Source organism: Rhamphochromis sp. 'chilingali' (genome assembly GCF_963969265.1).
Source record: "Rhamphochromis sp. 'chilingali' genome assembly, chromosome: 15".
NCBI lineage: Eukaryota > Metazoa > Chordata > Actinopteri > Cichliformes > Cichlidae > Rhamphochromis > Rhamphochromis sp. 'chilingali'.
The window spans coordinates 13,337,033-13,359,464 of record NC_137942.1 but is presented as its reverse complement, the minus strand read 5'-3'; the positions used below and the strand labels follow the sequence as shown (position 1 = coordinate 13,359,464).

The 22,432-nt window shown below is 40.4% G+C and overlaps 1 protein-coding gene across 1 annotated transcript; it reads right to left on the bottom strand.

Annotated features, from left to right (window-relative positions):
• Nucleotides 1-18,100: 18,100 nt before the first annotated feature.
• LOC308411266 (protein VCF1) lies at nt 18,101-21,927 on the bottom strand. The gene is made up of 3 exons (XM_080905136.1): nt 21,353-21,927; nt 20,796-20,913; nt 18,101-19,259 (listed from the first exon to the last, which is right to left on the bottom strand). Exons 1-3 carry the CDS (start codon nt 21,367-21,369, stop codon nt 19,047-19,049), a joined length of 348 nt encoding a protein of 115 aa, XP_080761262.1. The 5' UTR covers nt 21,370-21,927; the 3' UTR covers nt 18,101-19,046.
• Nucleotides 21,928-22,432: the final 505 nt, after the last annotated feature.

The following is a 22,432-nucleotide window of genomic DNA, read 5'->3' as shown; positions in this document are numbered from 1 at the left end:
GTCATAATATGATCAAGGTACCAGATAATAATTAGCAAAAGCTGTAAATGTGTTTGAACGGCAGATGCAAGGTACAAACGAGCCTCAAATAAATAATTACAAAAAAAAATACATTTTATTGCTCATGAATATAGTAAAACAGCTCTGCTTCTGCAATGCTGTATTGTGACTTTACTGCAACACATGTAGCAGAGACTGCAGAGCAAAGCAAAAAAATGAAACCAGGGCATAACACTACACCGCTGCCGAATCAAGAAGATGCTGAGAGTGAGCCACCAGTTACTGATGAATGATCAATAGGGATTCAGTGACTCAAGCCTCGCGGCACAGCAAGCTGCGGGCCTGACTGAAACTATGTGGCTTTTAGTTAAAGGCACTGATGTCAGGACATGTTAAAATGCCATGACTTCCGATAACAAGCAGAACAATTGGAGTAAAACTAAGCATTCCTTCACAGCTATCTGATGCGGTGCATTGATTGTAAAGCAATAACAAGAATATAATAATAGTGGCCGGGTGTCTGCCTTTGATTTATTTTCCTTCTAAGCATCTCCCCTTCTTGTCCTGAGTCTCTGTGTCTCTTTGCAGGCTACTATAAATCCAGCTCAGCCATCATTCCAACAAATGAGTTTATATGACATGTATATATTTTTGTGTGACGCATCCAATTAAAAATGTCCTCTGCAAGGCCTAAACCAGTTTTCCTGAATGTTATTGTGGTCTCCTATAGCAGATGGCCCTTCTGTCATATTAATTTCAAATCCCAATGGCCAACTGGGGTTCCAACATAAAAGTGAGCAGCTGTATTTCAGGGTCCTGGCTAATACATGTCTTGAAAGATATGGGGGCCTTCTTTATGGATCTTCAAATATGCAGTTATGATTTCCTATTGCTCACCTGACAAGCCTGCAACGTCTGCCAAAGATAAAAGTTTAACAGCGCCAGATCCACCACAGCAACGCTGGAGCAGAGAAAAGCAGAAACGGCATCAGGCACTGTCAGTTCAATAAGCAACATCTCCTCTAATATCATCAATAACCCTTCATTTTTAAGAAAGAGAAAGTTTGAATGTGGATTTATGAGCTGCCAAACCAGCAGAGTGACACAAAGCAACACACAAAGAGAAAAATTATCTTATTTTTTTGATGATCTCACTACAAGCTTTGGCCTCTTTTTTTAAAAGTTTGTGCTTTCACATTTTTCTGACCTGAGCACGAGCTAGAAAATCATTATCTATCTAAATCATTTTTCATTATATACTCAGGTGGGTTTAAATGTAAACCTTTTAGCATGATCATTTGTCTCTCTGTTTGTTTCTGTTTGTGCGATTGTGCATCAAGTGTAACCCTGATATGCATTTATTGCAAAAGATAGGGGTTAATATTGTTGTTCAGTTGAATATGACCAGGAAGCTATGTTCTTCATCCTCAAGAGGACATGACACATGGCCTAGGCCAGAGAATAGAATAATGTGTGGCAGAGTGAATGGCTGCACATGCTCATTAGTGTCATTAATCACTAGGGACAGAGATGCCTAATGATAGAGGGAGGAGGGACTTCACAGAGAGAGGGGAGAAAAGGATGTGACAGAGATGGAGGATTCCTCAAGAATATTAACATCTGGAAAATATAAGAAGATTTCACATTCATTTAAATGTATCTATTTTGAGCACTCCTGGGTCTGGCAACATCACAGGGATTTCTTGAAACAAAAAGAATGATGTAATTAATACCAGGCTTAATTGTCACTCGAAATTGTCATATAATTCTCACTCAGAGTGTGAGAGCAAAGTGGGCTGTGCCTGTTCCCTTGTGAGGGGGGGAGATCTCTTTTGGGATCAAATGGGTGTGTGACATTTTCTCACAAACGTTTGATTGTGAACTGATGGATTTCTCTTATGGGGGTTCTGCTCAGCGCTTAGGCCTCCGTTACCCTGCGTCATATACGGCTAATGGGAATAACTGAGCCTTGAACCAGATCTCAGGGTGGAGAGTGTCGAGTGGAGCTGCTGGCTTCTCTGTAGCCTGCGCGGTGAGAGCAAGAGGCCGTGAGCTTGTCCATCCCTCTGCTGCAGCAGAGGCTCCGGGGATAGTTGTACACGGTGAGGGCAGACTGTTTGATCAGCACATATTTTTAATTGGCTCGAGGCACCCTGGAGTGTCAGCATTGCTATGGAGTAGACTCCTACCGCACCTTTTCTAATTAAAATCATTATAAATTCCAGGCGCATCATAAAGGATTAAATGAGACTTGTGTGTGTGTGTGTGTGTGTGAGTGTATGTTTTATCTAGTAGTGTGTCTCTGCACAGGCGTGTTGTCTCCTTGATAGCTAACATGTATAGCTTAATTGTTTTCTTCTTAGTAATAGTAAATGAGAGAGGGCTGGCTGTAATTCTGGTCCACTAATCAAATTACAAGAAAGGGTATCTCTCAATGTATTCACAATGAAATGCTGTGATGGAATATGTGTCAAATAAAAAAAGCCTTACTGGAGTGTTTACCTGCAGTTTTGTATCTTTTATTGAATATTCACATATGTCCTGCTGTGCATAGCAGACTTAACAGGAGCATTTTGTCTTATAAGAAATAATTGATGTGAGACAAATTGCGCAATTCCACAGAGAATCATTTCCGAAAGGCTTGGAAAACAAATGAGTTCAAGAAAACTTCAGTGGACGTTTTATTCCCCTGCTCATTTTGATGGGAACAACATACCTTGCCTGTCTTAATCTACAGATGATGACGATATTGTATTAAAGCCCAGCTGCTATACTGCGCTTTAGGGGAAAAAAAGAAGGAGTGGCTTCAGTCCGCTTGACAAAGGAGGCTTAAATCTCTTAAATATCTAGCACTGCCACTTTGCCCTGAGGGAGCATAGGAACAAGGGAGTGTTTCTTTGGTCTGATATTGGAAGCTAGAGTTCATGGGAGCAAAATGCAAGCAAAGACTATAGAAGAATTTGAGGAGCTGGCTCTTTTCAACAAAATATGCGCCTAAAGCCTTAACATACATCCTGAGATAAACTTCAAAATCACATGACAGAGAAAACTACTGTCATTCATATTGTAATAACCATGCCTGACCAACATTTACGATGAATATCTCAGTCATGAACAGTTATAAAAACCTCTGTGGCATTCAGCGACAATATGCAAGTGTTCGACAGAAGCTTTATGGAGAAGAGTTATGAAGATTTGGATTGATAATGGCTCTTTTGGAACACACAGTGGTTCTTTTCACATCAACAACCATAAAAATACAGAAACTTCTACAACTGTTAATGGATGGCATTTTACAGCAATGAATGACTGTACTATAGGTATGTAGATGCAACAATGGATGACATGCAGACAGTCAAAGTTCACTTTAAGTCTTGTTTATGGCGAAGTAACTGCTAAAATGGTGGGGAACTGCATGGGTTTGAGTGACTGTATTGAAAAAGGATGAATGTATAACAAGTATTTAGTGATTTTCTCAAGCTCCCTTTATGCAGTCACAGTTTGCAGAAAATACATTTTCTCAGTGTGGCTCATGACCAACAGACTAAATTTAGACAAACGTGTTTTTGAGGATTCAACTTTGTAGAGAGAATATGAAAAAAAAAAAAAGAAACGCAAAACGTCTTTTTGAGGCCTATTTTTGTGGAACTGGGTTTCTATTGATGCAAGGATGACGGACAACTGAGAGACATGGCAGATGCAAGAAAGTGAAAAATGGATCGGAAAGACAACGGAGGGGTGGGGTGTCTCTTCAAACATTGCCGCTTCCTGTCCGGAAAAGTCCATTCATCATTTTCACGTCTTCATGTCGTGGCTTACTTTAGCAATAGCCAGAAGTGTGGCAATGATGACACCCAAGATTGATGAGGTGCAGGTGGGGGTGGCTAGCAGGGGTTTGGGGTTGAGATGGTCAAACCAGATGCGGCAGGAGGTGGGGCTGGATGGACAGAGCAGGACCCGATGAAGGTCATGATGTTACCCATTGCTCCAATAACCGTATCTGTTTGCAGAACTACATGGATGTAGGCCATGCACAGCAGTCGTGCTATGAATTCTGATGTGTGTGGAAAAAGACACACAAATGCCAATTTCCACTCATATGCTTCCCTTCAGCATGCAGGGATACTTTAGCCATGATGTGCGCAATACATCAGCATTACAAACAAAAAAGTTATAGTCATTAAATTAAAAGAACAGCATTAGGAAATTCTCTTGATAGAAATAATGACACTAATCTTAACGTTTGCATGCTGCATGCAGTACACAAAGCTACTGCTGGCAACTGGTGATACACAAACAACCTCTTATTTTCCCACACAAGTAAAACAAAATCTTAATTATGCTTTGAATGAGAGACAGCATCAGTGTGCCTGTGTTTGAATAGATTGTCTTCTTGATAGCTAATATATATATACTTTCCCCCCCCCAGTAATAATAGCTGTAATCCTGCTCCTGGTATTAGAGATGTTTATACTTTGAGGAGGGTGGGGTGGTCAAATGCAGATCTTTCACTCAGGAGATGAGGCCAATGTTGGGTTCACAACATTGGCCTCATTTTAGAGACTAAACTGTTTTTGTTATGGTTACCAGTATGATTTATTTCCTGAAAGAAAGTGAAAAAAAATTATCTTGTAAATAATATAATTATATATAACTATATATGCTCTCTCTGAAAAAAGGAAGGTTTGGGAGAAAATATAGTCATCCATCCCAAAAAGGTTGATTCTGTTCATCTGAATGTAGCGCTTTCAGTGGAAGAAACATTTCGTCACTCATCTAAGTGACTTCTTCAGTCTCAGCTGACTGCAGGTTTCCCCAACCTTATAAACAGTACATTTGCACAATAACTGAACTTTGCCCACTAAATGAACAATGAGCTGTGAGGTCAGTTGTTCATCCGTTATATTCGTCCATCTTCATCTGTCTATCCAGTTCAGGGTCATGGGGGAGGCTGGAGCCTATCCCAACTACCAAGATAGGCTATGTCCTGATACAGTGAGAATCACAAATGAACCAGACTGGATTTCAACCCAAGACCTTTATGCTGTGAGGCAACAGTGCTAACCACTGCACCACCGAGCTGCCTGGGAGAGAGAAAATATGTTTCACGCATAATTTTTTAAGACTGCAGTTCTATATGGGAACAAGGCATGACTGTTAAATCTCCTTGATGACTACAGCGGTACACAGGTTAACATGTGTAAAATGAAGCATATTTTTTAATGTCTGGTCTTTAAGTTTAGCTTCTCTTCTAACTCTTCCTGAGATGAATTTAACGTTTTAACTTCTGACAGCTGGGATAAGCTCCAGCACACCCTCCCCACAACCATGAATTGGATTAGTGGAAAAAAGTAGACGGATGGAACTTTTGACTAACTACATTAAACATTTTTATGACCCATCCCTAAAACCAAGTGCACCCAGTGACAACACCAGCATGCCCCCAAATCTTTTTTTTATACTAGTTTAAACACTGTAAAATGAAGCGAAAATAAAAAAGAGGAGCCTAACAAAGGCATTTCGTAGATTCCTGCACCTCAGCTGCAAATGGTTTGACCTCTTTTGAGTTCTGTTTGTCTTTAGATGCCTTAAGTTGCTTTAAAAACTCAAACCTGTTGATTGTTAAGTGGATTTAAAGGCTACAGCAAAGGTTTTTAATTATCCTTCAAACTACTGTAACATTTCAACTACCCCCTGAGGGCTTGTACATCTAAGATTGAATCTATATTCTATCCAACATCAAACCAGAAAAGAAGGATGAAAGATTCTTGGGTCTACAGAAGCAGTGATACATGAGTGGGTATTGCCAGACTCCCCCTTGTGGCAAAATAATACAACTGTAAACAACTACAGTCTGGCAGACAGGCAGGGACACTCAAAATTGTAAAGAGGCAACAGGACTCAAACTGAATTTAATTAGAGCCAAGGGTAATATCAAAATGTGTCCTCTCTTCCTTCACTCTCCATCTTTCACTCCGCAGCGTACCCCTGCTGGCACTCGGCGGACTCCAAAGAGTGTGGTTCTCCCAACTCAGTAGCTGATCAAAACCAGGTGGGAAGGCCTCCATGTGCTTTCCATTTGTGCAGGATGTAAATGGATTCAATTAGATCCAAATGCACAACCTGTCAGCCAGGGGGAAGTGGCAGACTTTCAAAGGCCATTAGATTATGGACAGGATTTGGAATAAAAACTTCACTGGCCGGGATTGAGCTATTAAATTGGTTGATGTGAAACTACTGAAGTGATTTGAGCTCGCATGCTGACTGTGCACTGTTCATGTAGGTGCAAATTCTGTCACATACACCCATTCCTAAATTATCATTAGAAGAAGCCCCCACCCCTCAAGTTCTTTTTCCTTCTCTCGCTGTCACTCCCCCTCTCTCATGCACAACCTCTCACACATGCGAGTGCAAACACACAAAGGGTATATGCATAAAGCAGTAATATGTTTTGAGACATATTGCCAGTGGCCTCACAATCTTGCCTGCATAACAAACAGGAGCTCTTACAGCTTTAAAGTCAAATGGCTCCATCAGTCATGGCTGTTAAGAAGCCCAGCCATAAAAATTAAAGACTTCCAGCAAACTGACCAACTGTAACACGTTTGCTTTTCTTTGATTGGCTGCAATGAAATGATGTCTACTGCACACATTTGCTAACACTCAATAGTCTGTTTAAAGGTGCAAAATATTGTAAAACATGGCGGATGGTATGTTCTCAAAAAAAAAAGAAGCAATAACATAAGATTGGGAAGCCTTACAGAAAGGAATATTACAAGAGATGCAGATGCGTTAACTACAAACCAGCTTCACTTATCATGCATTGGAGTGGGGGAGGGGCAGTCAAAAACAAAGGATCTGCCAACCCGATAGAGGCAAAACATACTGTGGGAGAGACCGTTCAGTTGATGACCTATGATTTTAATGAAGAGAGAGCCTTTACTTCACTAGTCTGATACAGGAGTGAATCAATGAGACATTTCTAAGCCATTATTATCAATCACCATTGCTTAAGACAACCTAGTGAGCTCATTAGATAAAATGAACACCAGATTGATTGCAGAATGTGGCAAGTAAAAAGTAAGATGTAGAGTAGTGGGAGGTGATGGAAGAGAAAGGAAATGGGTCTCATGGATCTCTCCAGAAAAAAGAACTGGGGAGTGAAATTAAACGAGTAAGAGACAGGCCATGTGTCTTGAACTGTATTTGAGTTTCCACATTTTTATTCAGATCTAATTATTTGCGTCTTTTCAGTCTAGTTTGAAAACCGCACAGAACTTAGGTGTTTTTATTTTGTTTGGGGGTTTGATGCAGAGTTAGCCTCCGATGGCAAGATGTCATCAAACGGCGGTGACGAAATGACCACAAACCCTCGCTGCTTTAGAAATGATCTTGTGTCTCCCACACACATCTAGCTGTACGTGTTCCACGCAGTTAATTACGAGTCACTTTGATAATATGTGGACATATTATTAAAGTGGGGGAGGAAAATGAAAAGGAAGGGGAAAAACTGAGGGGGACAGAAATGAGAAAAATAAAAGAACAAAAGGAAGAAAAATCAGCGAAGTCACAAGAGGAAGAAAACAAAGAGAAGGAAACAACAACGTAATAGACTGCTCTGTCTGAATAGGGGGAAGGTACGAGAGCCCCGCTGGTGTAGGATTTTGGCTGTTGTGTTGCTGCAGTGGATTGAAAAGTGAATATATGTAAAGGAGGGTCAGTATGAAAGCAGCAGAATCCCACTCTGTCTCCACCTAGGATGGAACAGATGGGCCCACAACTCCAGCTGTTGCCAGATGTGACTATAGAACCATCTGCATGAGCTATTACCATGTGTGTGTGTGTGTGTTAAAAAAAGAAGAAGAAGGGGGGGGGGGGGGAGGCATGCACAGAAAGTTGCAGCTTATATGAGTCAAACTGAGTAATGTCACTATTTTTGATGATTTGATCCTGACAATTTCTCTCTGCAATTATTCCCTCTAAGAATTATGGATGATCCAGATAGCCTCGAGGTGCACGTGGGCTGTTTTATGGGAGAGAAAAACAGCTAAATGTTTAATTACTGGAACATAGTTTGAAGTGTGTATATAAAAAAACAGATCATAAACTGTAGCTGTACAAACACAGTTTGATCTCCCCCATGTGACTGCTTCTATTCATCAGTTCAGTCATACTGACGCACATACAGCATTCATAAAAGGCATGTTTCTTTCTATTTTAGCGCAATGGTACATGCACATCTCTTTTTTTTTAAACTATTGTACTGAAGTGTAAAAACAATACTTCAACTTCTCTTAGGGCCCCATAACATCATCCACTCGTTTAGCTGGAAATATCGAAGAAAAGAAATTGATGTGACTGAAAAACCAAAAACGAGATCAAAGACATAAAAAGCAGAAAGTCATCTTTTGTATGATCGTAGAATATAAAACCTGATGAGACATATAAAGCCATAAAGTGTTATGAGACCCCGGGAGATGGCAGATTAAAAAGTGCAAGGGCAATTTCCACCAATAAAGTTGGAGACAGCGGCTGCTCCACCGCTGTGCTCTGCTCCACCAGGCAAAGAGAATGGTCTGAATAGATTTCAGCAACCTTCATAAGGCCAGGACTAAATCCACTTCACAAACGGGAACAGAGAGCAAGCCAATCAATTAATGCCCCCCCAACAATAACGAACACAGACAGGTAGAAATGCTTTCAGAGCCGGTGCATGTTTGATGCTCGCTGGGTTCCAACGTCATGTGGCATTGAGCAGGAAAGTCAGGGTCTACTCTCTGCATGCGCATGGCTTCGTTCTTTGTGTGTGTACACGGGTCTGTGTTCTAATGTATTCCTGTGTGTATGTCTGTGTTGAAAAGCTCACTATTGAATGAGTACATTCAACAGAGCGCTGTGCTCTTTAAATGCCAATGAAAATAAAGAAAGGGAAATTGTAGGCACTCTGAAGCAACAGGGAAAAAACCAACAGAGCGAGACAGAGAAAGCAAAACCTTACCGCGCCAAGAGAGACTTCACAAGGTTTAGCAGCCCTCCACTCAAATATATAGGGGCCATAAATCCTCTACTTAATGTCTTTTGGGCTCGACTTTTTATGGGCAGTGACAGCGACAGTGAGTGACTTCTTTTTTTTTTTATGTTAATCAACACAGCAAATTTCAACAGCCCTGTCTGGACAAACTCCAGCTTGTACTCTCTGAAAAACTCCAATTCCAGTAATGAAAGTCGACATTACGTTCTGCTGCACTACACAAGACATTCAGAGGGATGTAAAATATTATGTTTCCACTGAAGTTTCGCGGGAGTAAATCATTAAATAGAAACCGGACAGCTCATTGCATGACACTGCGCTGTTTTAAAGACCACACTTGAAGAAATAAAGGTATTATGTCTCTTTCTGGCATTCTTGGTAGATCCTATTCGAGTCCTAGGAATTTAATTTACTGCGACAATACACGTGCAACCTTACAGAAGAAGTTGCGCTTAAGTATCAGCTGTAAAATTTACTACTTAGGAATCAAAAGTAATAGTCATCTTTATGAAGAATGGCCCCTTCCAGAGCGCTAAATTATTAATGCACAAAGCTGTAGGGAGGATTTTAATGTAGTTGTGCAAACTATTTCAAACAGTGTTAGACAGTCTGAACACCTATTATCATTTCAGGAAATGTGGGATTGTCAGAAAGAAGGGGTGCTGTTCACACAGAACCCAACATTTTGTGAAATGTGCTTCTTCTTTCTTTCTTTCTTTCTTTCTTTCTTTCTTTCTTTCTTTTTTTTTTGGTGTAGTATTAAATGTGAAAAATCTATATTGTCACATTTGTGTGAAAAATATGAAGCTAGACCTAACAACTTTGCTCAGGATGAAGATTCAAAGCAGGGTCAAATGGATAACCTGGCTGTGTTTAAAAGGAACAGAGTACACTTACTAGCACTATGGATTAACTTATTTTTGTTTGATCTATAGCAAAGTGAATATGTCAATATGTTTTGATCTCCTGCTGTTAAAAAAACAGTAAAATTGATGATATTTTTAACTGAATGGAATATTGAGCATAGAATACAATAATATTGTGAATGTCTGAGAGGTCCAGCTAAGAAAATCAAACATGCTGAGGCAATACTTCATAGACAGCTGGGCCTAGTCAGTGCCACTTGTCACATAACTGTCCATCCCTCTAAAAGTGCACAACTTTAAGCCTTAATACAATGTAAACAGCAGAGTTTGTTGTAAAACATTTTAACATGGGAGTCTGTGGAGATTAATCACAGACTTTGTACAGATGAACACAGCCACTGTGATGTCACCCACTGGTTTTAGACTTCCCTTTTAAAGCCTTAACTTTAGCATTGTTTAGGGGTTTTTTGAAGCACCAAGATATCGGCTAATGTTAGCTAGCTGTACTCATAATCTGCATGGGTGCAAGGCAAATACATTCAGATCAGTTAATGAATGCTTACATGCTAACAAAACACTAGAATTTCACTCACCACAACTGAAGATTGAACAGGTTGTAGACAATTATGCACCATCATTCACAGTGACATTTAGGCGTTTCAGCAATCATGTGCAGTGCCAAAAAAATACTTTGTCCAAGGATTACTCACTGTTTTCTTTGATGAAAAAACACACAGAAAGCTAAATTATGTATCAGATCATTCAATTAAAAATGCTCCAAAAGGCAGGTAGAGCATAAACACACAGTGGACAATTCAGTGGATTTTAGGCCGTTAGCTAGAGCAGGTATGTTAGAAAAGCTATCAATCAAGGGACCGTCCCCTTTAGTCCACAAATCAAAACATTCTCCAACCGAACAGCTGTTATGATGGAGGAAACTACTCATGTAGGCTAAAAACATATATTATACTTCTTCATGCTGTTAAAGTAACTAGTGAAAGTCAAGTGGCCATTAGAGGAACTGCAGTTTGGCTTGGCTTGGCTTTTCAGTCCTGACATCACAGCAAAATTTAGAAATCTGAAATCAAGTCAGCGAGGGGAAAAGGTGCATTTCAAACTAAATTCCTGAATTACTTTGTATGCTAGCAGAGACTGTATAAAAGACTGACACAGCCACCATCCTGCAACCCATTTGTTTTGGATTCCACATTTTAAAACCACTTGCACATTGGGTTCCTGCAGCCAGAATTGACCATACTAGCTTGACCATACATGCTTTGTTACGTCCAAACGCTTTATGGACATAACAAAGCATTTGAGTTATAAAATGAGTTACAACTTAACCACATTTCAGTTGCTGCTCGAGAGCAACTCGCCTTTGGTATAGAGTTTCAGTGTGTTGTATAACTCCCAGCATCCACATCCACCCATACATCCGACCTTCATTTGCCTGAAGTGAGTATCCTTTACAACCAAGATTCCCATCTCTGAATATCCACTTTCTTTAAACGTCTCACCTCCAGTTTGTAATGTAAGCTTTTTGTTTCAAATCTAGATTTGATTTTTGATTTTTTTTAAAGTCACAAGTATGTTTTTCCCACATTGGATTCACAGCCAAAGGAGGCGGTGGATGGTTTAGAGCAGCGGTCCCCAACCTTTTTTGCGCCACGGACCGGTTTATGCCCGACAATATTTTCATGGACCGGCCTTTAAGGTGTCGCGGATAAATACAACAAAATAAAACTAGTACAGGTCCCGAAAAAAAGAAAATTTATTCATAACACACGTGAAAAGACCAAGGAAAACCGAGTAAACGATAAAAACGATAACAAAATAACGCTGAAAACCGATAAAAACCCTGAAAACTATACATTTCACACCTGAGCCTCAACTCTCGCGGCCCGGTACCAAACGACTCACGGACCGGTACCGGACCGAGGCCCAGGGGTTGGGGACCGCTGGTTTAGAGACTCTTTTAAAGGCACTATATTTTCCCTTAAATTTCACTGGAATAAAGTCAAACATTGCAGAAATCGCCAAGAATAGCGCAAGTGAAGTCAGAGAGTTGAGAAAAAAATGCACTTTACTATATTCTAACTCTACCCATCCTTTTTTAGTATGATTCAGTTAACTCAAAGGTTATGACATGATTCTTATACTCTGAAATACTTTTCTTCATTCTTATGCATGTAATTAAAAGCTTTAAACATTCTCATATATGTGTATATTTTTTTTGTGGGAACCCTTCGTTGTTTAATGGTTACTCATGTTTTTACACCCCCTCACCTTGTAACCAGTCCAGCACAGACAATCATGCCCCATCATTCACAATAACATTGAGGTGTTTCAACAATCATGAATGTGCCCAAACAATGCTCTGTCCAAGGATTACTCGCTCTGTTTTCTTTGGGGAGTCAGTTTGTTTTTCTGTTTTGTCCATATATCCATGACTCCATATAAGCAAGCCCTGTGATGTCAGCCTTTTTTATCCATGTTTGTGGTTGCTCAGCGTCGGTCTTGATGGCTCATCAAGTTGTCATGGCCTTGCAGCTTTTACAGCATTCCTTTCTTTATGTCCAAGAGGCTTTTTCTTTTTTCTTCTTCTTTTTTTAGTGCACACTAACTCTTCTGTAAAATAAACCCATGAATAGACCAAAAGCTTTGAGGTGCACTCAAGGCCAGGTACGCTGTGTTGATATTGGAGGAGCACTGTTTTCCCTCAGAGAGTGATGCCACTTTGGACCTGGCCTTCCTTTTCGGGGACCAGTGGGAGGTCAAAGTCTTTGAAAGTCTTTGCTGTGGGTTTTTTGTGTGTGTGAAAACAAAGGTCCTTGTGCTACATAGAAGAAAGCTGCATGGGATTGAAAAAAGAGCAAGAAGAGGAAAGTTTGGTCACTGTGGGCTTGGTTGCACACTCGGTAGAAGAGTGATCATCAGTGGCGAAAGGAGGTGGAGGGAGAGATGGTGACTGAGTGATTAACGGCCCACGAGATGTGATAGATGTCTTTAATAACGTCGGGCTGTTTTCTTAGTGTCCTCGAGGATTTGTTGTTATTAAGAAGCAGGTCTTATTATGATGACCACCTCTCTCGTAGTCTCCCACATCACGCTGGGCTTCGGTCCAGACAGTCAAAATAAACACTAGTCAAAAGCCCCGCCGCCCCGTACTTGCGCTGATGTGGCACTTGTTGATGGTGCCAGCATGTCTCAGTCCTGACTGAGGCATATGTGTTCTCACATCAGCAGTGAGGAAAAAACACAGAACATCGTATCACCTGTTGAATCAGCTGGAACCTGCAACCAGTGATCTAGCAACACTATATGACAGGGTAACTACCACGATTATGTTTAGGTAAGTGGTGTATAATGGTTTTCATAGGCATTTCCATTATTGGAAGGAGAAGAAGATAAAGGATCTCATTAGGAAATGCATGTTTGACCATGGGAGCCATAAGAAGTTGTGCTCATCACCACTGGAAAACAAAATGAGAACATTTTATTGTACTTCCTTTTCTTCTCCAAATAAAAATCACAAACACTCTCTCCTTTAGTGTGTCTAAGTAGCTCCAAGCTCTATCACAGACATAGAGTTGGTGAAGGCCCATGTTTTATTAATTTGCAGATGAGCTCAGCTATTGATGGTGTTGGCCGCCCATGGGTTCAATTAGGATAATACAGGGAGAGGGGCAGATTATGGGCGGCTATTTAAGTGAGGGTATATCTCTTCCTGACAGTTATAGTCCAAATGCAACAAATTGCCCTTTGGTGGCTGCGAGCGGCGCCATATCGGTCCTCTGGTGATGAAACATGCCAGTGTGGCAGGTCAGCCGTGTTGAGACGACACCAGGCTGTGTGAGCCGCGTAGCTTGTCCTCTCTGAACTAACAATGCAGGCCTGAGTGCAGCCCATTTCCATTCAGTTAATAGGGTCCATTTAGAAAACAGCAGTCTATATGGTGGTGTGCTGAGTGCATGTTCTACCCAGCCAACCCTAAACAGTCCCACTTAGCATGACACTCTCTAAACTATTGCACTTATTCTCTGCAGAGCTCTCTGGGTTGAAAGCCCGCAAGTTTTGACAGTTCAACAGAGCAAAACGGAACCACGTAAACATCACATTTTACAAATACAAGACAGCGTGGGTGAATATTCTCCTAAGCATCCATAAAAGGAGGAACAGCTGCAGCATGCATGTGACACACAGAACTCTGGGATGAACGTTTATAGCGTCCGATTGGGGCCCAGACTCGGCTGTGCGATGAAAAGCTTAAACTGTACATTGCCCATGGAATGTATTGTGTGAAATTGAATAGGGAGGCCATAAAGTGGACTGGAGACAGCGGCCCAAGCATGCAGAGCTGGTTATCTTCCTTGTCTGGTCAGTCCGGTCAAAGCTTTAAAACAGCTCTATAGATAGAGGCCGCACTGTGCTTTCTTTCGCTCAGGAAAATGACGACTGTGTCTCAGCTGCATTGGAGCTGCATGTTTAGGCTACAGTCACTGAGGTAATCCAGCCCTCCCGTCCACACCCGGACATCAGCATTTAGGAAAGTGAGCACTCACAGGAGCAGTGCAGGTCAGCTCATAAAGGAGAAGGAAGAAGATCCTTAGTTTTTGTTTTTACTTAAGAGCAAGTCGTTTTAGCCTGAGTGCTGTGCTTTAGTAGCCATACATTCCGTATTTTAACGACCTCTATCCTCAGATGACTTTCCCTGCTATGTGTTGTTTTTTTCAGATATTGCAATATTTTTATTCTGGCAGTAAAATTATTGATCAAGGCCAAGTGTATAAAGAGAAAATACTCAACATTTCACAATCACCTGAAAATTTATTCATCTTGATTCCTGACCTGTACAGTACTTTATCATCCGGACCATTAATCCTTCCCTCTCCTTGTTTGCCTGCCCTGGCTTTCCTTGTTCCCATCCCCAGCCAGGCAGGGGCAATAGGGCACTGCTAATGTGCTCGGTGGGTCATTAATCCTTAGGATGGCCGTGGGCAGCAGAGCAGGCGAGCTTTGTTGTTTGATATCGGGCGAAATGGTGATGGGAGGCAAAGCAGATGTTTGTGTTGGCTGGAGAAGGAAAACACCATACTTGATGCCAACCCAATCACCATTTCATGCCAGGCAACAGCTGCCCAAATACATTTCAGCCAGAGTCTGGCAAACAGAGTCAAAGGTGACCAGAGCAGCTTAACACAGACTTTTTCTGTCTTTTCTCATGTTCTTTTAGTCCTTACACTTATACGTATAACTATATATACACCTGAATGTCCATTACTTGAGGGACTGCCCTGTGAACATTATTTAGAACAATGTTGGTTAGATTATTCCAGGAGCTTTGGTATCTGCAAATCTTGAAACTGAAGGTGAACCAGACACTGATGAATGTAAAACATGCACAGGTTTCTCTGTTTGCCTGCACTGTTGTGTGTAACTGGTGTTCACCGTGCATTCACCTTTAAAGCGAGATGGGAATCAGCCGAGAGGACACACAGAAAAGGAGCCATAGACTAACCCAGATTTTTAGCTGGCCATGGTAAAAATATAACAATGTATGCGCATACATAGACCGCAGAACAAGGACAGCGCATTTAACTCTCTCCTGCTTCTCCACTCAACTGATGGGAGCCATTCATCATCGCCCACCTTCATATCTGTGTGCTGAAAGGAAAGGACTCTGTGTGTGTGTGTTTCTATGTAACAACTGATTAAAGATAAATATCTTCTATGTAGCTCACATGTCTTGATCCTGCTGTGGAGTTGTTTACTGTTTATGAGTTTCAGACTGCAATGAACACCGTTGTCTAGCTAACAGAGTGTGCTGCCCTCTGCTGCTCTGTTTGAGAACATCTGTGCTTAGAACATCTGCCGCTTCCACAGCACAGACTGGGATGCACACTCAACCCTACTGGGGTTGTTTTAATGGCAGGTTGGTGCAGGAGCAGCCTTTGGGCTTTTGCAAAATTTCAATGACACTTAATGTTAAATAAGATCAGAAAAGTTAGATTAATTCATAAATAAATACATAATTACATACTTGGTTAAAATAAAGACAGCCCTTGGCCAACTTTAGCTGTTGTACCTTTTACAGTTTATTACTTCATCAACTTAAAGAATCATTTTTGGAAGCAATATTGTATAATATCTTTAATAGGCTTCTTTCCTCCCTCATGCATATTGGAAAAAGAAATTAAATCTATTTATCTCTCTCTCTATATGTATATATATCTGTCCACAACAAAACAAGAGGATATTCTGATATACTTCAGATGATGATGCTTAGATGAAAGGCTGTATGTTGCTGTATGTTAGTTAAATCATGCACCTGCAGAAAGAGGTATATCTGTACAATGCAGGAACATTTCTAACCCATTTGTCATCTCTAATTTAGCAGAGGTGGAGATGGGTGAATCAAAGGAGGCAAGTAATGAGCGCCCACAGTAGCCAGTACGGTAACCGTGGTTACATGTGGTGCATTAATGTATGTAATCTATTACTGTGTCTGTGACAAGGACACATAGCATGCTAATTAAAGAAACCTTTCATTGTGCTTCCCTTAGACACAGGTCATGTCTCATTAAAGATGGTCTCAGTGCATGGGGAGCCATTCATTACTGGAGGAAAAAAAAAAGTGGATAGATGGGATACCTGTATGCATAGACTTTCCACAATGAGCAAACCTGACAGCATGAATAGCCAATAGAAAACATTCCTTCTCGCACTGAAAATTAAGAGTTGATATATTAACAACAAACCAAAAGACATCATTACTTTGGAAAGCATAAATCATTTGGTGACCAGAAGCAAAAAAAAGAAAAGAAAGACAACTGTTGAAAAATCAATAAATTTTATTTATGAAATGAGAGGATATTCACAAAAGAATCATTGCCACATTAATATCATGTACATTACTAAATATATAATATAGAAAAAATATAAAATTGAACAAAAATAAACCACATCTTCAAAAGGCTTTCATTTCTGCCATGCCAGTTTAAAAATTAAAATAAAAGAAAAACAACAACTGAGTTTAGTCCTGGGACAATGATTTAAATAAATCAATCCCAACAGGATGCTAGAAACCCACCTGGATGTTTGGTGCAGAGGGACACTCATGCAGCAATATCTGAATGGTAGTGCACAGGCAGAAAAAACTATCTGCTCTTTAGTGGCTCCAGTAATAATTGCAGTCCAAGCCTATTTTTTATTTTTTAAACCTAAAAGGCTGCACCGCAACTCTGTCTGGACAGAAACAACTAGCTGTCCCCCAAATGCACCATCCCCTGTACAATAAAGGAAAGAAAGAAAAAAAACAAAAAACAAAAAAAAACTGAGAAAATAAGACATCTGGAAGGCTGTAGAGCTAATGGGTGTTATTACTGTTTGGATTTCTCTTTGTGGTCACGAGATAAAAAGGTAACATACTGGATCACTTTTCCATGGTCACAAAACACTAAAATTATCTTTACTTCGTCTGAGCTCAACTCACAATAATCAAAGTACTCTTGTGTTTTTGTTAGTCAGCTTTGTCCACTCAATTTTATACCAACCAGCCTCTATTGTCATTATTATAAGAAAAAATAATAATACAGACAAATAAGAGCATTCCCACTGTCCCTTTTGATCGTTATTATATTCATTTGGAAATGGCTTAATCCAGTTGTTATTTAAAACAGTAACATTATAATTACATGCACCTTATTATAGATGATTCAGTCTGCATTAAGGGCTGAGTGGTCGACCAATCAGATAACTTTCACAAAACTTGCAATACAGAGGTATATTATTTTAGGTCTAATTGGAATTAACTACCTTACCCTAGCTCCCATGTTGGCCAGGAGGCTATTCTCGTGGTTTTCATGTCATTTCCCTGCCTCTCCAGTACTTATCACGTTCCACAAATAGACTTAAACGCCATTGAATTGGACTACAGTTAAAGATGTTGGTTCTTGTCCTGATCTGCACGTCTGCTGAGCTTTGCATTATGAAACATGTACAATTTCTGCGTCTGCTGCAGATTCTGGCTGAAGTGACCTTTCAGCTTACAGCTGATTTCGTACCGAGCCAGAAAAGAGCCTTCTTGGGATAACAGACTCACTGAAGGCAGCTGAAAGTTTCCCAGCTAGCAGAAAAAAGGTGGGGCTAGCTGGTTAGCAGTGCCTTGGCTTTCAAACTAAAATAACAAGGTACTGAATTGAGAAAAAAAAAAAAAAAAAAAAAAGTAAGCAAAAGCACTGGTCCATCTTTTTATTTATTTTTTTTTAATTCAGTATCTTGTTATTATTAACATGAACTAACAAAAAGTGTGATTCAAGTGATCCACACATGGTAAATTTCAAAATCAGAAGTAAATTAAACTACATGAAAATGAACACAAGAATGCAATGGCACTGAAAATATTTTACCAGTCAAACTGTTGGAAATTCTCTGTAGTGGAGTGTTATCAATCCTTCAAAAATGTGACCTTCTCCGTGACCCAACTCTAACACGTTTGATTGAGATGCATTTACAAAACAGTAAATCAGGTATTTAAATAATTAAGGGTTGAAAAGATCTTGTCCTTTGCCAAGTTAACAGCCATGGTTTCTACAGCCCCCCATAAAGTAGTCCCTGTCTGATTATGAAAGCAAATGAGCAGTCCAAGACAAGTGCAAATCCTCCCTGAGACTGGTCTATGTACTTACACAGACATCTGATTCAGCATTTTACAACCCCCATTCCCCTACTAGAAGCCTAAAGCAGTCACACTGACCAGCCTAAAATTGTGTATGGTGGCACCTTGACAGCTTGCTTTGTTTTCACACAACATTTAAGACAAAATACATGGATTCATCATCATCTTCTAGTCACAATAAGGCTCATAGAGAAGCACGTAAACCAGACTGGTCGGAAAATAAGTGGATCAAAAGAATGGTTGTTGATCACAGTTATTATTGCTAAAATGATTATCATTATGATTTATTTTAATGATGAACCATCCTCAGACACATGACCAGATGCTGGTCTCCATCCACACATCTATAGAGCTGTGACATACCACAGTGGAGATGGGTAGGGAAGAGATGTGTGAAGTGACTCAGCATGTGATCCTCATACTCATCTCAGGGCTTCAATCCTCTGGCGACAGACAGAGGGACGTTATGTCATCATGTGTCTCTCAGGTGACCTCGGTTTTGAAGGCTCTGGAAGTGGGCATCCTTCAGGATGCGGTTGATATGCAGGTAGGACACTGGGTTCGTGGGCTCAAAAGAATTGCCCACACTAAGCGGACTGCAGGGGCCCTGAGCACACTGACTGACGCAGCTCCCAGCTGCACGTTCAGGACTGCTGATGCTGCTGCTGCTCTCACTGTTGGATGACTGAAATGCAGATATTACATTACCATTAGAATGTTAGAATCCAGGGTCTGCACATCAACGTGGAATTTAATATCATACAAAGTGAAACAGATACTACTTTAAATCTGCATCTAGTAAAATTCAAAGCTCCTGACTAAAAATAAAATTAAATACTACAAAGTTAAAATACCACATGTACACAGACTAATACAGGAAAACAGAGGGATATTTCAAACTAAGGAACAAGCAGTCATGATTTTACAACAGTTTCATCTGCACAGTGACATTATGGGTGCAAGTAAGTGTACTTGTTTTCTTTTATTGCAGATTTGGAAAACTGACATGTTTCAGGTCAAACCAATTTTAGCATTAGACAAAGATAACCTGAATGAACACAAAATGCATGTTTTAAATGATCTTAAATCTTAATATCTTTAATTGAAAGTTTTGGAAAATAAGGTTTGAGTTTCATTAGTACCAGCATAAAATTTAATTTGTACATCAACATCATATCCATCTATTCTCTACTGCTTATCTTTTTTTCAGGGTTGCAGGGGTGCTGGAGCCTATGCCAGCTGTTATAGGGCAAGAGGCAGGGTGCACCCTGGACAGGTTGCCAGTCCGTCGCAGGGCTAATACACACACACACACACACACACACACACACACACAACTAGTTGCACCCGCATTCATATCTATGGGCAATTTAGAGGTTCCAATTAACATATCCCTATTAACTGCATGTCTTTGGGCTGTGGGAGGAAGCCGGAGTACCCGGAGAGAACCCACACAAACACAGGGAGAACATGCAGACTCCACACAGAAAGACCCCGGCCTGATAGTGGAATTGAACCCAGGACATTCTTGCTGTGACAGAACAGTGCCAACCACTGTGCTGCCAACATTACATTAAAAGTCAAATATGGTAGGTAACGTTTAAGGGAGAAAGTCTGTTGATCAGTTTGTGCCATGAAGCTCAAACACACTAGTCAATGCAGTCGGACTTATCTAAAAACACACAAGCAAGTCCACCTTTGAATGGCTCAAGAAAACAAAAAAATGGACAGCTTTGGACTGACCTAGTCAAATTCTAGACTCAAATCAGATTCGGATGCTTTGGGTTTGTCCTGAACTCGAAAAGTGCTCAAAAACCTAGAGAGTGTAGCTGAATTAAAACAATTCTGTAAAAAAGAAAGGGCAAAAATTCATTTACAGTAATGTGAAGGACTCGTAGCCAGTTATCAAAAGCTAGACTGCAGTTCTTGGGTCAAAGGATGGCACAAGTAGTTATTAGGTTTACTTGTTCACATAGGGCCAGGTAGGTTTGGATAGCTTTTTCCCCTTAATAAATGAAACCATCATTTAAAAACTGCACTTTGTATTCACACCAGTCATCTTTGTGTAATATCAAAATTTTCTTAATGACATGCAAAAAAATGAGAAATGCTTATTCTGCATTTCTATTCAGGTTTCTGTGAGTATCATGTTACCTTCCCTCTATAGTTTCTAAATGAACTGAATAACATGCTTAATGCAAGTTTCAGTTAACGCTTGTACCTCAGAGTCCCAGGCATCACGCCCTGGCTCAGGAGAGATGGGATGTGCTCTGGTCTGCCTTTTGGCTTGGGGCACCAGGTGGCCATTCTCCTCATCACCACCACTGTGCTGCCGTTTCCTGTTCAGGTAGAAAGCCAAAATAGGTAAAGATTAATTTGGCCTCACCAACTTATTAAAAACAAGTGTAAGCAACATATGAGACCTAACTCCTCAGTTAACTGTAGAGTAGACGAATTTAAAAGCAATGACTTATCCCTGCTACAGTGTATACATGACGATTATTATGCAAAGTCACTGCAAGCTGCCATTGTTATATTCAAGACCAGCTAGCTCGGTATATTCTCAACGGTACTTCGAAGACACCATAGACCTACAGCACTACAGTTGTTAAAGTAATACAGTTGCTGTGACCAGTTACGGTTGCTGGAACCATGCTTATTTTGTTAGCATATTCAATATTTTACGTGGGTCCTGCAACAAAGGCCACGGAAACGTCGAGCCAACTCTCGTTCAATCACTACTCAATCTACTCAAATGGAGTTATATTGTAAGCTCACCTGCTTTCAGTCAACATATGATAACACTTGAGCAACCTAAATGAGATTCTTCTTTTTATTTTCTTCTGAGCAGACAGGAGGAGCCGGTTGGCTGTCGTTATTTGCTGGTTAACGGAGCTCGTTTCCTGTCTGTCGACGGCCTGTTAGTTTAGCTAACTTTGCCTGATTAGCTAATTACGCTCAATAACAATGCGATACGGTTTTCCATTTCAGTCACAGTGCCAAAGACATCAGTTAGAGTGATAAACCACACAAAAAAATCAACGTGGCGCTAATTGACAACAAAAAAGATCAGGCGTTGACGAGCTAGGTAGTTAACAAGCCTGTCCTAAAGCGCTTTATCATAGGTTCAAAGCTAATGCTAACGTCACCGCAAGCTAACGGGAATCCTCTTATCATATGTTAGCTAACTACAGCACGCAGTACAATTTTTACTCCCTTTCGGAACTATTGCGCTCTTAAATCGAAATAAAATTACTAGCGTTCAAACTCAACCTAGCCAACGATACTTGCAACTGATAACACGCACAACCAACCGCAACTGTTGTGTTTACATGGCACCGCGCCTGCGCAAAGACCAATTATGGTGCCTTTAAAGACCAATAGGAAAAAACGAACCCTAACTCACATGGCTTTGTTTTTTTGGGAGAACAAAGCATATATATATACCAATATAGACGTGAAGGTTAATAACAAGGGCAACAGAAATAAGCAACAGAAAATAAAGCTAACTTGTGTAATGCATGCTTTTCCTTTTTCATAAGTAAAAATATGAGGTGGCTTGGGACTGAAAGGAAGAACGCCTAAAGGTAACAGTATTCTAGCAATTATAGTGTGAAATTTGTACATTCGCTTTAGAAGCAAGTTTTTGGTTCGATGTCAGTCAAATGCACAAATCTCTTGCTCTTGTTCCCGGATTCTGTGGTAACCGAAAGTAACAAAGCATTCAGAGACTTACGTTCTACACAAGAACTGACTTTAAACAGCACATTAACCCTGAAAATGTACTGATCAAGTCAACCCCATTTATACCACATTAATTTCCCCATAGGATGTCGCCATTTGCAAACACATTTATTG